At 38.7% G+C, this 14,249-nt stretch overlaps 1 protein-coding gene across 4 annotated transcripts in view; it reads left to right on the top strand.

Moving 5' to 3' along the window:
- PIK3CA (phosphatidylinositol-4,5-bisphosphate 3-kinase catalytic subunit alpha) overlaps positions 1–14,249 on the top strand; it is a 42,226-nt gene that overhangs the window by 12,962 nt on the left and 15,015 nt on the right. For 3 of the 4 annotated variants that reach the window (XM_021544337.3, XM_021544338.4, XM_085587999.1), the window contains exons 2-9: positions 4,015–4,419; positions 5,917–6,126; positions 6,792–7,042; positions 8,498–8,743; positions 9,545–9,630; positions 11,096–11,201; positions 12,254–12,406; positions 12,511–12,645. In XM_021544337.3, the coding sequence (XP_021400012.1) occupies positions 4,068–4,419; positions 5,917–6,126; positions 6,792–7,042; positions 8,498–8,743; positions 9,545–9,630; positions 11,096–11,201; positions 12,254–12,406; positions 12,511–12,645 (1,539 nt within the window). In that variant the 5' untranslated portion in view covers positions 4,015–4,067. Of the gene's footprint in view, positions 1–1,211; positions 1,351–4,014; positions 4,420–5,916; positions 6,127–6,791; positions 7,043–8,497; positions 8,744–9,544; positions 9,631–11,095; positions 11,202–12,253; positions 12,407–12,510; positions 12,646–14,249 lie in introns of those variants that run through there. The other variant, XM_085587998.1, reaches the window with a different exon arrangement.

The raw sequence follows: 14,249 nt of genomic DNA, 5'->3' as shown, positions 1-14,249 counted from the left end.
ACTGGGATGTATTTACCCCTGCATGAGCATCCCATACTTTACACTTCAGTACAATATTACAGCATAGTGCACTTTTTGCTTCCTTGTATGCTACTTACATTTCTTGCTAGTTGGTTCTTTAGAGAGGGAAGAACTTCTTGCAGAGCCTCAAAAGTAACTGTAGCTGCTTATGCTGATGACAGACAGGCTATGTCTGCTAAAGTGAACAATAATATTTTTTTCCCCTAGATTGTCCCTCTGACATGCAGAGCATGTCTTCATCTGTGAGGTGATAAAACTGTCATAGTTTTCTAAAACCAAATTTTCTAAATTTGTAATATCATATTCTTAATAAGGAACTATACCATCTATATCAGATGATGTTATTTATGTAACCTATAAGAAAATAGGTTATATAAATTAGCATTCATATGCTAAGTGGAAGCTATGGAAGCAAATAAGAATCTGTATCATGGAAGGCATATTTATCTTCCTGCTGTCTTCCCTCATGCATGTTTATTCTTTTTGAATGGAATCTTAAAACTAGAGATTGTTTGTGCTAGTCCAGATGTCCCAAAGCTTTTGACAGGAGAAAAATGTTTAAGGTGCTTTAGGAAGGTCAGGGATTGCAGGTGTGATGAAGTGTTCATTTGGAGTTTGATTTAAATAGCATCTCTCTAGAATTCCCTTAAAATTACATTCCTTTTACTGTCGAAGAACATAATTGATTCTATTTATTCCAGGCAGCCTTCCAGATTCTAAAGTGTACACAGAAACACAAGCTGCCAGCTATACTTCAAAACTGTTTCTGTTTACATTCTTGCCTTCCAAATCCAAACCCTGGAGGCGTGCTTACATGTGCAAGTGGAATGAATGTGCACACAGTGACTGCATGCACCATTCTAGCACATGCCTGTATCCCAGCTTGTCTTGGTGCAGTTGCTCTAAAAATTGTAGATTTTGGTATGTCACATTTGGACCATTTACAAGTTTTTAAAGAAAAGGTACCAAGTTGTCATTTAACATTAGAATTGTTTAAGGAAGCCAAGGCTGAGGTTTATTTTGAAGGGATGCGTGGCTAAAAGGATTTACATTTATACCCCTCACTCCTGCCTCTGTTTCTTTGCTGCTGCTCAGGAGGGAGGAGAACTTGCAGTGGCAGGAGGCACCATCCTTGCAGCTGCCCTTGTCCAGCCCTGCTGCAGTCAGGCAGCCCCCCAGTGCAGACCTGCACTAGGCTGACTCCATGGGGATCTCAGGAAGGAGCTAAAGAACAGAAGGCAGCACAAGAAAGGGAAAGTGAATTGTTCTCTGCCTCTTCCATCCATCTGACCTGTAACAGTTGGCTCAGGGAGCCCCAGTGCCAGCAGGGTGAGGAGTGAGAACACACACCTTGGGCAGGCTGAAAATGCGCTCTTGTGGTTTAGAAGAGCCTCAGCAGGATGGTGGAACTGAAATTAAAAGGCTGCTGGTATAAGCTGAGTCTGTGTTGTGAATATTTAATTTGATTGCGTCCATCTGTACTATCATTGTGTGTGTGGACAGGAAAGCTCATATGACTGCATATTCTTGTTTGTTTGGGGGCTTTGTGCTGGTTTGTGCCATAACAGTGATGTACTTCTGCCTGTGTTTGCAATTAAGAAATGTAAATAGGCATGTGATTGAGTGATAGGAGAGGGAACCTTGTTCATGCTTTGCCTGATCAAAAAGATGCCATTTAACTTGTGTATTTCATTTTATCTGTGAGCTGAGGATAGTTATCAGTGGTTTGGAACCCTCCAAGTTACTCTGAATGGTGTTATTTGGGTTCACTGGTAATGTTTTGTAATTGGTAAGCTTCCCAGTTTTGTCTCTGTAAATACACTGTGTGTGCTGAGATCTTTCATTTCAGCATCCGCTCACTGAGGCTATCACAATGATGGGGAAATAAAACAGCTTCTTTAAGCACTTTCTTAAAAAGAAATCACTTGCAAAGTGTTTCTAAATATGCATGAGGTGGTAGTGGAGAAACATTTTTCTAAATCTGCAGTGGCACTTTAATACTTTTGTGGATATTTTTAAAAGCCTTAAACTACAACTACAAAGGAGGGATTAAAAAAGACAACCCTATTGCTACTCAGAGTTGCTTAGGAAGCAGTGGATTTGGGAAAACCTCATTTTCATTCTGATGTTTCTTTGTAAGAACCTGAAGCGTGGCAAGAGCAGGTACTGGATGTACTTGGAAGAAAACTTTTCAGAAAAGAAATGCTAATGCAGTAGGGAGGATCACTTTTTCTTTACTCATGTATAAAATGTTACACATTAAGTATATATGTATATAATTTAATTACCATATACAGAAATGTATTTTTATATAAATGCATAGTTTTAAAATTTGCTGAGCAAAGGGCAAGCATTTCAACTATTGCTTTTCCACAGCAAGAGCTTTCAGGAAGTTGATCCAACAGAAGACATGTGAAGCTGTTAGCTTGTGGGTTTCCCATCCTTTCTGTTGTGAAGCAAACTGAGATACAGAGGCAGTCCTAAGAGGGCTTGTGACTGTAGGACACAGAGGACAAGGAGTAATGGGTGCAAACTGAGTGAGGGTAAATTTAGGCTAGGTAGATGTTAGGAAGAAATTCTTGATTGTGAGGAAGGGGAGACCCTGGCACAGGTTGCCCAGAGGGGCTGTGGCTGCCCCATCCCTGAAGTGTCCAAGGCCAGGTTGGACAGGGCTCGGAGCAACCTGGGATAGTGGAAGGTGTTCCTGCACATGGCAGGGAAGTTGGAATGAGATGCTTTTTAGGGTCCCTTCCAACTTTTAACATTCTATGATTCTGTGATGGATCTATCCAAAATTAAGAGCAATGAATGCACAGATAAGCAACTTTATTTCATTACAGAAAAATCTAGGATACTGTGTGAAAGTATCAGGATTCCAGTAAAGAAGACCAAATATCTCACAGCATGAAATGTTCCTCAGTCTTGTTACAGGATGCCAACAGTTTGTATTTGAAAACATTCTAAACAAACTGGATTTCTTTTGCGAAGAGACAAATATTGCCCCTGGTTAAAGAAATTAAAAATAGGGATTAGGAGTGTTTATTGGTGAAGTGTCACTGTGTGCCTGCTGGGTAGTTCTGCTCTCTTTCTGGCATCTCCCCTCACCCACTGGGCTGTAAAACATCTCTGCTCTATCCAGACTGTGGTTTTTTCCTACTCTGTCCCATTCTCATTTTCTCTCTTTCTCATACTCGTTTCCTCTGCTCTAAGATGGCCTGAGCAGCACAGATAGAGGGTCACACGTGTTCCCCTCCTTTCCTTTGGCTTGGCAGGGACATTCATGCAGCTGCCAAAGGGAACTGGAACAGGGTATTGGCACTAAATAAAACAAGCCCAACTACAAAGTGTTAGTGGGGCTCTGTCTCATTAATGGAAAAAAGGGTTTGTTGTTGGTGTAAGTAGCTTATACTGATCTGAAACAGCTATAGCCAAGTCTTGTGTGTACATGGATTCTTAAAATCAAGTTTAGAGCTTTTAGTAAATATTTACAACTATAATGTAAGTGTTGTTTCAATATTTAGAGGCTTGATATGACAAAAAAACATTTTTAAATGTGGAAGCCTTGGTTTAGCTAAACTTAAAAGAGTTGATGGTTTGTATCATCCAAATTATAGTAAATACTTTACTTTCTAAATTAAAACTGTAGAGAACTTGGCTTGAGATTTGGTTAAAAATTTCTATAATAATTTGAGTATTAGGTATTTTCATCCCTGTGCTATTGAAGTGTTCTATTAATGAAATAAAAGTTCAGATTAAAAAAAAATCCTCTGTTCTTAAGACTATATGTATATTGGCATTTTTCCAGTATCAGCTGTTATGTTTGAGTAGATATTTGGATTAAAATATAAGTTCTTAGGCTTATTTTTATGAATGTAAAATACAGCCCTGCATATTCACCTGCAGTTGTAAGTGGTGTTTGAACCATTTTACCTGAAATTCTTGGTGATGTTTGTTTTTTTAATTTTGACAGTTAAATTTCTGATTTTCACTCAGGTTTACACGTACGAATCACTGCTTGAAATACAAAGTTACCCCAAGACTTAAAAATGCCTCCACGGCCATCATCTGGTGAACTATGGGGCATCCACTTGATGCCCCCCAGGATCCTGGTGGAGTGTCTCCTCCCAAATGGAATGATAGTGACTCTAGAATGCCTCCGTGAGGCCACCTTACTGACTATTAAACATGAACTCTTCAAAGAAGCAAGGAAGTACCCTCTCTATCAGCTCCTTCAAGATGAATCTTCTTACATTTTTGTAAGTGTTACACAGGAAGCAGAGAGAGAAGAGTTTTTTGATGAAACACGGAGACTTTGTGACCTGCGACTGTTTCAGCCTTTCCTGAAAGTTATTGAACCAGTAGGTAACAGAGAAGAAAAAATTCTTAACAGAGAAATAGGTGAGATTATCTTTTTTTGATTTTAAACACTGTTTAACTGATATTCCTCCTCAAAATATAAAAAAATGAAATGGGTCGTGTTTGTTACCTGTATCTGTCATGTTTCATAACTGCCAGTTGTCGCATCAAATGTCTAAAAATGCTGATCACAGTAAAGCCAATATTTATAATGAGTGAGTGAAACTCCTGTTTTCTGATCTGTTTCATTCACCTTGGCTTTGTAAAGCATATTTGTCGGCTAGAGAATATCTTTTTGCTCATCTGTTTTTTAACAGGATTTCATATTATTACAGAGCAACACCTGTCCTATTATTTGGGAAGTCAGTTATAATTTATCTTGGAGTTTACAGAATTGTGAGTTGTAGATTTAACTACAAATCTTAAACCATGTTTGTGGACACAGATTTTAATACTGATCTAGCTTGCTCAGAAGGTCCAATTTCAGAAATTAGGTTTTTTCACCTTTCTTCTTCCCCCTTCTGACAAAAGAGCATAGGGAGAGGAGGGAAAAAAACCACTTGAGATTGGAGATGTGAAGGTGAGACAAATTGATGTTTTGAATTATCTCTGGAGTAGCTTATGATTTTCCATGATCCATTGTGGAAGCACAGGGAACCTGACATTTGTTCAAACATCTTGGTTAAGAATTAAATTGAGGCAATACAAACATACCCACTCCTGTTTCATTGTAACATATGTGTGTACTGCAGTGGCAGAGACTTGTCAACTGGAAATACTTGTTCTGAGGTACTGCTAATGGTTAAATGATTTAATTGCGACGAATGCATAATAAGTAAATTACTTCTGTTTTGTAAAGTTCAACGTGTTCAGAACTTGGGGAGAGCAGTGGTTAGGTAACCATGCAACACGACAATTGAAAGTTTCCATTTGAACACTCATGCATAAATGATGATTTATCCAAGTAATCCCATTAAAGTAAATGGAATTACATCTGAGACTGAGGACCTGAAAGAAATGCACTGTTATTATGTGGATCTGTGTCAAAGAGCTTAAGTTCAGTGTCTCTTGGAGTGCTCGCTTAAATAATGTGGGTCATTAAAAAAAAATTAATAGCTGTCATTCCATTGTAAGCAAAGTTGATTGTGGTCCTAATAGCTACCAATAATCCTGCCAGGGTTTGAGAAAAAATCAAATTTCACAGCTTCTCTGGTCCCCTTAGGAAACTCTGTTCTGACTTCAAAGGTAGTCGAGTCCTGGTCCTTTACCTCCAGGAGGAATGTTGGCTGTGAGAGCAGTCATTTAAGGCTTCCAGGATCTTCAGGGAATGTACACCTGTTTTTTAACCTTTTCTGTGTCTGCTGAGTGCACTTAGCTTTAGAACTGTGTAGTTCTTGAATGGTATAAAACAATTATGTATGCATGTAGAAGCTGGCATGTATTTTAGGCTGTATTTTGCTTTTTCTGTGACTGATTGAAGAAATTTTTAGCTCTACTTGTCAGTTACAATTTTATCCTCATGCTGCTGCAATGCTGTAGGTTTTGCTATTGGCATGCCTGTCTGTGAGTTTGACATGGTCAAGGATCCAGAAGTGCAAGACTTCAGAAGAAACATTCTGAATGTGTGTAAAGAAGCCGTGGATCTGCGAGATGTCAATGCCCCACACAGCAGAGCACTGTATGTGTATCCTCCAAATGTAGAGTCCTCAGCTGAACTCCCCAAACACATATACAACAAACTAGACAAAGGTAAGGGCAATATTTACACCAGAAACATAATATATTTTCAGTGTTTGAAATCAAAGAGTACAGCTGTTGACATAGGCAGATCACTGTTTTATGTGCTGTATTTAGTACACTTCAGCAATATCTACACCTTAAGTTATTCAGAATAATCTTCTTGACGGACTCTACATTCAAAAGGATATTTAAAATTGTGCTATTCTAACTGAATCTTGAAATATAACTCAGTAAATAGAGGCGACTTTTTTAGTGGGTGGGAACAGCTTGTTGGCTTTGCATTTTTCTATGGCATTCAGATATCTGCCATAAATAATGCTGAATCACTGAGTTACTTTGTAGTCCTCAAATATGAAAGCGTTACTGCTGTTTTTTGAAGGCCAAATAGTCAGTAGTTTTCAGTTAATAAAAATATTCTTAACCTCAGGGTTAAACATTTGCTTTTCCACTAGAGTAAAAAATAAACTTAATGCATCTAGTTCCTTGCAGAAGTTATAAACCCTCTCAGTTTGGGCAGTGAATCTTGTTTACATCTTCTTTTAATGCTAAAAGCAAATCTTTGTGTTGGGGAGGCATGGGAGTTGTTTGGTTTGTGGGTTATTTTGGGTTTGTGCTTTTTGTTTGAAAACTGCATTGAAAATTATAGGCCTGACATTATTTTATATTTATTCCAGGGCAAATTATAGTGGTGATTTGGGTAATAGTCTCACCAAACAATGATAAGCAGAAATACACCTTAAAAATCAATCATGACTGTGTGCCTGAGCAAGTTATTGCTGAAGCAATTAGGAAGAAAACTCGTAGTATGTTGCTGTCATCTGAACAACTGAAACTTTGTGTCTTGGAGTACCAGGGCAAATATATTTTAAAAGTCTGTGGCTGTGATGAATACTTGCTAGAAAAATGTCCACTGAGCCAGTATAAGGTGAGTAACATAAAGGATTTCTTTTGAACTACACCAAAATAATCCAAATTTGTGCAGAGAAAAATGATCAGTATTTTTGGTCTGGCTTTTTTATTATATTAATCCAAAACATAGGAAGTGACATAGCACAGATTGCCTAATCCATGTGCTTCAGAAGGGAGAGGGGGGAGAAACGGTAGTTTAAACTAGAATTTCTATCAGTCATGTAATTTTTCTTCTTTGAATGTTTCCCTCAAATGTTAAATCAAAGGTAAGTTCTTTCAGAAATATCCTAGATTTTTAATGGCAAAAGATGAGCTATATTTGAATGATGCTGATGTAATGAAACAGGAAATTTGATCAGATTGTAAATTATGAAAAAACCATTACTGTAAATCCTGTCCTGAAGGGGTGTTAAAAGAGAAAACTGTTTTCCTGTTACAGCTTTATCGTTACTTTAATAAGATAACAAATGTAGTCATCCAGCACTACAGAAATCATTGCTGAGTCTTCCTTGTGTCTGTCTGTCCATCCTTCATTGCCTGGATTTGTTAGTGCTGGGAGTCTGAGACAGAACATGGGACAGAGGAGAATCTGAGCAGCTGCTGCTGCTTCCTCTTGGAGGAATGTATTGTAATAAACTGCTCCCATTCCTTCGGCTGAAATGGTTGACAATCTGATCTTCAGAGCAGTGGAGGAGAGGAGGGGTGGGGTATCCTGAATAATGGGAAAAGTATCTCTGTACTGTGGGAGCTGGGGAACAAGTGCAGGCATACATGAATAATTTTGCAGAGTCATCTGAAGATCAAACACCAGACCTATTTGATCTAGCGTGGTTTCTTCAGAAGCATCTGGTCTGCCTTTGCTGTGCCCCAGCAGAGCCTTCTCATTAACTCCAGGCTGGACCTGTCCTAACACACTGTGTTTTGTGGTAGTGCTGCCAGACTAAATGCTCTCAGCACTCAGACCTGAATGGACAGGTGAAGTGTGTCAGGATCAGTGCTGAGTGTGAGGTAATGAGCACAGCTGAGCCAAAAATGAGCGTGTCTGCTGCTTACCTTGTGTTCCTGTCCTGGGACTGGCACTGTCAGTCACCTGTGCTGCACTGCAGGCTGCTACAGCCCCTGCTGTTCCAAAACAGCTCAGCTGCTTCCAGGAACAGCTCAAATCCATCTGCTCTGTGCTGTGCTGGGGCTGAGGAGCTCTACAGCAAACCCAGCTGCTGTTTTTCTCAACTCCCATCTCTCTCTCCAGTTCAGCCTTCCATTATTGTAGATCCTCACATCTCAGAACCATGAGATGTGGCTGTGTGACCCTACCCACCAACATGTCCAAACTGCTGGATGCTGTACCTGCTATCACTGTGCAGGGTGTGCATGCAGGACACGATAAGCTCTTTCACTTTCCTGTCTCCCCAAGTATCTTTTTAGAGTGTAGGCTTTGAAAGGACACAGCACTTTGGTTGTTTCCTTGCAGTACATAAGGAGCTGCATCATGCTCGGCCGCATGCCCAACCTGATGCTGATGGCCAAGGAGAGCCTGTACACACAGCTGCCCCTGGACACCTTCACCATGCCATCCTACTCCCGCCGCATCTCCACGGCCACGCCCTACATGAACGGAGAGGCCACCACCAAATCCCTCTGGACCATCAACAGTGCTCTGAGAATAAGGATCCTCTGTGCTACCTATGTAAATGTGAACATTAGAGATATAGACAAGGTATGGCGTCACTTGTGGCTCTTCAGCAGCTCATGGCTTCCCTCTTGAGTGTTTTGTTTTGACATAGGAAAAGAATTGTTATTTAGCACGTTAGAAAATGATACAACTCTTTTACTTAAATTGGAGTATTTAATTCTAAAGAACACACCAATGTTTTAGCATCTGGAAATTTTTTATACTGCTTAAAATGTCTGAGTTGTGGTAATTAGCTAAATATTCTGCCTGGTAGGAGCAGGAGTCAGTTTGTGTAGCACTTCAGCAGAGATTGTAAGGGATAGAAAAAGAAATGTTGTTATCTGTCTTCTAAATAATTGTTTAAGAATGTATTACAGTAACTGAGAGTGCTTTTGATGAGGGCATGCTGTCTTTGTTTATGGAAATAAAGGTGTGGAGTAATAGGGGATAAAAATCAGGTATAGGGTTCAATTCCATTGAAGACATCTACAACCCTGGCCCTCTTTCCTTGGAATTGCTTTCACAACACCTTGGCACAGGAAGAATGGAGAATGAATTCCAGGGGTTTTAGTGTTCAAGTTTGTTACTGTTTTTCTTAAGAATTAGTTTTGCAATTAATGAGGAGAAAGATCAAAACACTTTTTCTAGAATGATAAGCTTATAAACACCCAACAGAGCATGAATTAACTTGGGGAGTGCTGGAGCTGTTTGGTTTTCAGTTTTGGTTTTGTTTTTCACTTGCTGAAAATGAAAGGATAATGTGTTGTAATCATGGTATATGTTGACTGCAATGAAAACATTTGTTTACAGTAACATTTCAAAGACTAATATGGATGTTATTTTCAGATCTATGTTAGGACAGGTATCTACCATGGAGGGGAACCTTTGTGTGACAATGTGAATACTCAGAGGGTACCTTGTTCTAATCCCAGGTAAGATGAATACCTGAGTGACTGCTGAGAACCTGACTTTCAGGGCAGTAAAGGCTTGACTTAGCCATTACTCAGGTAGAGGTCCTTGCTGGGAATCCTTTACCTTAAGTTTTGTAAAAATATATTACACATCCCTACATATATATATATATATATATAAATAAATGACATTAATTTAATTCAAACACAAGCATTTTGTCTTGCACATAATAGTATAGTATAGAATTTGTTTTCAGGAGTTTGACAAACCATCAGTATTACCTGGAAAAAATGAATCACCTGAACTTACAAGTGCAAAAAGAAGTTTTATATGAGCATATATAAACATTAGGGATATCTCTTAGCCAGCTGTTCTCATAACTTTAATGAAAGTGTGAAATTTCAGCACCTGCTAAGATTAGATGCAAAATATCTGTGCAGAGGTAATTCTTTGCTTGCATTTTCTGACTTCATGTCTTTAATAATTTTTGAAACTCTTATTTTTATGTGTACATTTACTATGAATATATGAATATGATTAGTTTTTATAATTAAAGAACTAATAATTACATAGTTGGTGAAAAATAGGCTCTCCTCCTGAGTTGTCTCAAATACTGCTGTACTTGAGCTGATAATTTCTACTATGTTAGAGATAAAATCTTGGAAAGGTGGTGAAGGTTATGCCTTAAAATCATGGATATGGTCACACAGATCTGTATTGTATGAAATGAACACATAAGTGAATTAAAGTTTATATGCCAATTTCTTTATTCCTAGAGAAGGGCTTTCACAGTTTTTTCTTCATAAAATTGCTTTCAGTAGCTACAGATACATTGGCTTCCAAGGATGGCATTAATTTTTCACTGTCTCTTTCAACTGAGAAAATTCTGTATGACAGTCTGCTTTGGGGAAGAAACTAGATCAGAAGTTCCTCTTCAAAAGCACAGTTCTACCAACTGAGAGCTAAATTCTCATTAGAAAAGTTAATGAAAACAAAATCAAACTGTTCCTGTAGAACCAATCTGTGTTCTTATTGCTATAGTAAATAGAAAAATATTTGACTTGGTAATATTGCTTTGGATTTCCATGTTCTATCCCCATCTTGCAGATACCTTTTTATGTTCCAACAGTTGAAGTTTAGTTTGGTTTTGAAAGCTCTTTTTCCCAGTTGCCTTTTTCCCCAAAGGGAAAACTCTTTCACAAGCTAAACCTTACATCAATGTAGCATATATGCAAATCCACTATCTTTAGGTTGCAGGAATTGAATTGACATGGCTTTTTAAACACTGTTGGGGCTAGAAGGCTATTGGGGAAGTTTCCATTCTCAAAAGCAGTGAATGTGGTCAAATGCATATATGGGGACCCTTTTTCAGTAAGAAAGTATGCTGTATATGCAAATACAGTGTAGCAATGTAACAAATGCCTTTTGGTTGAGTGGATGATGTCTCCTTTAACGTGGTTTCATTGTGCCTTTTGAATCCTGCAGGTGGAATGAGTGGCTGCTGTATGACATGTACATTCCTGATCTCCCACGTGCTGCTCGGCTCTGCCTTTCCATCTGCTCTGTTAAAGGCAGGAAGGGTGCTAAGGAGGTAAAACACCTCATGGATTTATTGCACTAATGAGCCAAAGCTACTTAAATTTAAGTTCGGGAAGATATTTGGTAAATGCTGTCCTGGCAATGAGTCTCAGTGCAATGTTTGATTTGAATCTGATTAAAATAAGGGTGTTTCTTTCCTTGTGGGTTTTTTTTTGTGTTTGGAAATTAAACAAGACAGCAGAAGCTTATCAGTTCAGCACTGTAACTCATACCTATACTGCATTGCAGACATAAAGAACAGTGTTAGTGTTTTGAGGTGGAAATGCTTTTAAAATTAATTTTCAAAAATCATATTGCTAACGTATTTATTTTTAAAGGACAATATTTGTACCTTTAGGCTTGAATTTTCAAGCAAAGAAATTCTGTATTCCTTTAGCACTTAATGCAAGATACCAAATAGTAATTTTGAATAATCTACATGCAACATTTAATTTTTAGCCAGCAGCATTGTTACATTGGGTTTCAGTGTGTGTCAGAGGTAATATATAGGATGTTTGTCCATGAGTAGGTCTGTGAACTTTTGGGTTAGAAAGGATCCTTAAAGATCATTCAGTCCCATCCCCCTTCCACTATCCCAGGTTGCTCCAAGTCCCATCCAACCTGGCCTTGAACACTTCCAGGAGTGGGCAGCCACAGCTTCTCTGGGCAACCTGTGCCAGTGTCTGACTACCCTGACATAAAAAATACATATTTCTTTTGTCCAGTCTAAAAATACTGGCCTCAAGTTTAAAACTGATGCCCCTTGTTCTGTCACTACAGAACTTGGTAAAAAATCTCTTTGTCAGAAAAGCTTTTTCCATCATCCTGACTTAGTCTGCTGTGAGAAAGATATGTGCATGTGTTTATAATTCATTTAGTATCAGTTTGTTCAAGGGCTGCCATGACAGTCATTCCTAAAAAAACATGGTAAAGCTTCCACAACTTGCTTTCTACTAATCTGGGAATGTAACAACTTGATCTGGGGTGAAAATGTTATTTCTCCTGACTTGCTCTAGAGTAATCCATAGATGATACTGAAAAAAATCATATTTTAATCTCTTTAAGGAGCACTGTCCATTGGCTTGGGGAAATATAAACATGTTCGATTACACAGACACTCTGGTATCTGGGAAAATGGCTTTGAATCTTTGGGCAGTACCTCATGGGCTGGAGGATTTGTTGAATCCTATTGGTGTTACTGGATCAAATCCAAATAAGGTATTTGCATGCCAGCTTCCCCCTTAAGAGTGCATTTTCAAAATATGTTTTCTTCTTGTTGCTATCATTCAGCAGAAAAAGTAATTTGAATTCCCTTGACATAGGAAACTCCATGCTTAGAGCTGGAATTTGATTGGTTTAGCAACCCTGTAAAGTTTCCAGATATGACAGTGATTGAAGAACATGCAAATTGGACAATTTCACGGGAACTGGGATTCAACTACAGCTACGCAGGGCAGGTAAGGCAAACTCCCCCTCCAGGATTAACTATTCAAATATGAAAGTATTATTTACTACTTTATTTTACTCAGTGTATCAGTAACAAAACATTTTTTACATCCTCATTTATTGTAAAATCAAAAAATTTTTGTTGTGTGTTTGGTAAAATGGGCAATATATTCTCCTTTCTTTATATTACCAGTAAAGTGCCCCAATGCTTCGCTGACCAACCAAAACACTCAGAAGAGAAACTGTTTTACTGTGTTTTGACATTTTTGTATCACTAATTTGGGTGTTAAACTACTTAGTTTAATCTTTTTAAAAGTTGCAGTTCTCCTTCAGTGATACTGTTTTACTTAGTTGCAGTTTCATGATTATAGTTAGGCTTTCCTGTGTAACACAAAGGTGCTTAGAACTCTTTCCTGTCTGTTTTATGGGGTAGTTATGACCACAAGCACAGGGAATTTTGAGGGAATTGATGGACATACACATGGGTGTAGTCCTTTATCTCACTTTTTCCACAAACAGAGCTTGTGCATTACAATTGGCTTTTTGGTGAGGTTTGGAGCTTTCTTCAAGCACTTTTTTGGATGATGAAAAAAAGTAAAAACAGAAAAGCAGTAAAGCTAAAAATGCTCCTTATTTAAAGCCAAGGCTGTGAAATTGGTTGGTGTGTTTTACATTTTCTTCTGGAGGCTGGTTCAAAGCTTGTGTTTGCCCAGGGAGCTCTGTGCTTTGTGTGAAGAGCTCTGTGGTGGGAGTTTGGCTGTGCTGGAGAGCATGGAGGTGGCAGGAGCTTCCAGAGTGGGAATTCTGGGGGTGTTTGCAGCAGTCCTGTCCCAGTGTATCCTGAACAACAGGCTGTGGGCATTGGATTTCTCTTGATACTCAGCAGTATGTCCATCATAGAGTAGCATTTCTACTCTTTATGCTGTGACTGAGCAGGGTCTTAATAAATGCTTAATGGACAGTTGTCTTCTTGGTAAATAACATTCCCCAGCCTCTCACCTGGGCTTCTGTACTCTCAGCTCATTGTTTTGTTCCATGTGGCACTAAGGAAAAATGGTGAGGAGGATAAACTCACTTCACTAACAATGTAGTTAATTTCTACTTGTAGCAGTTCTGTTTTCTGTGCTCCTTGGGGAATGTCTTACACTGTGATATAATATTTTCCATCTTCCTGTTACTCAGGCATTCCTACAGCCTTCTACCTCTTATTTACCTGCTTCATCCCACATGTTCTGCTTTTTCAGTTCCAATTCCTTTTCACTTCTTTTAACAGTTATCATCAATCCCAAGCTGGGGTCAGAAATTACCAGTCTCACTTTGTGCTGCATTGTGTCATTCATCAGATGTCAACTGCTGCTATTTCTCCTCACAGCTGATTTAGATGAAATGTGCCTCCTCTTGTGCCAGCAGTGACTAAAAGCAGTTGTGGAGATCAAAGGCCTAGTCTTTCATCTTCTTTCTAAATTTTGAGCTCCCAGTTATAACCAGTGAATACAGCAAGATAGTATTGCATGACACAGGCTGTAGTGGTTGCTGGGCTGTTCAAATACTGTACTTCATGTGTGTGGTTTGGCAGTAGGAGTTGTGTGGAGGGCTAAAGTGTCACTGTCTCTGC

Source organism: Lonchura striata, chromosome 9 (assembly GCF_050655825.1).
Source record: "Lonchura striata isolate lonStrDom1 chromosome 9, ASM5065582v1, whole genome shotgun sequence".
Classification (NCBI taxonomy): Eukaryota; Metazoa; Chordata; class Aves; order Passeriformes; family Estrildidae; genus Lonchura; species Lonchura striata.
Note: the sequence above shows the minus strand (reverse complement) of the source record. Positions and strands in the feature narration are given on the sequence as shown.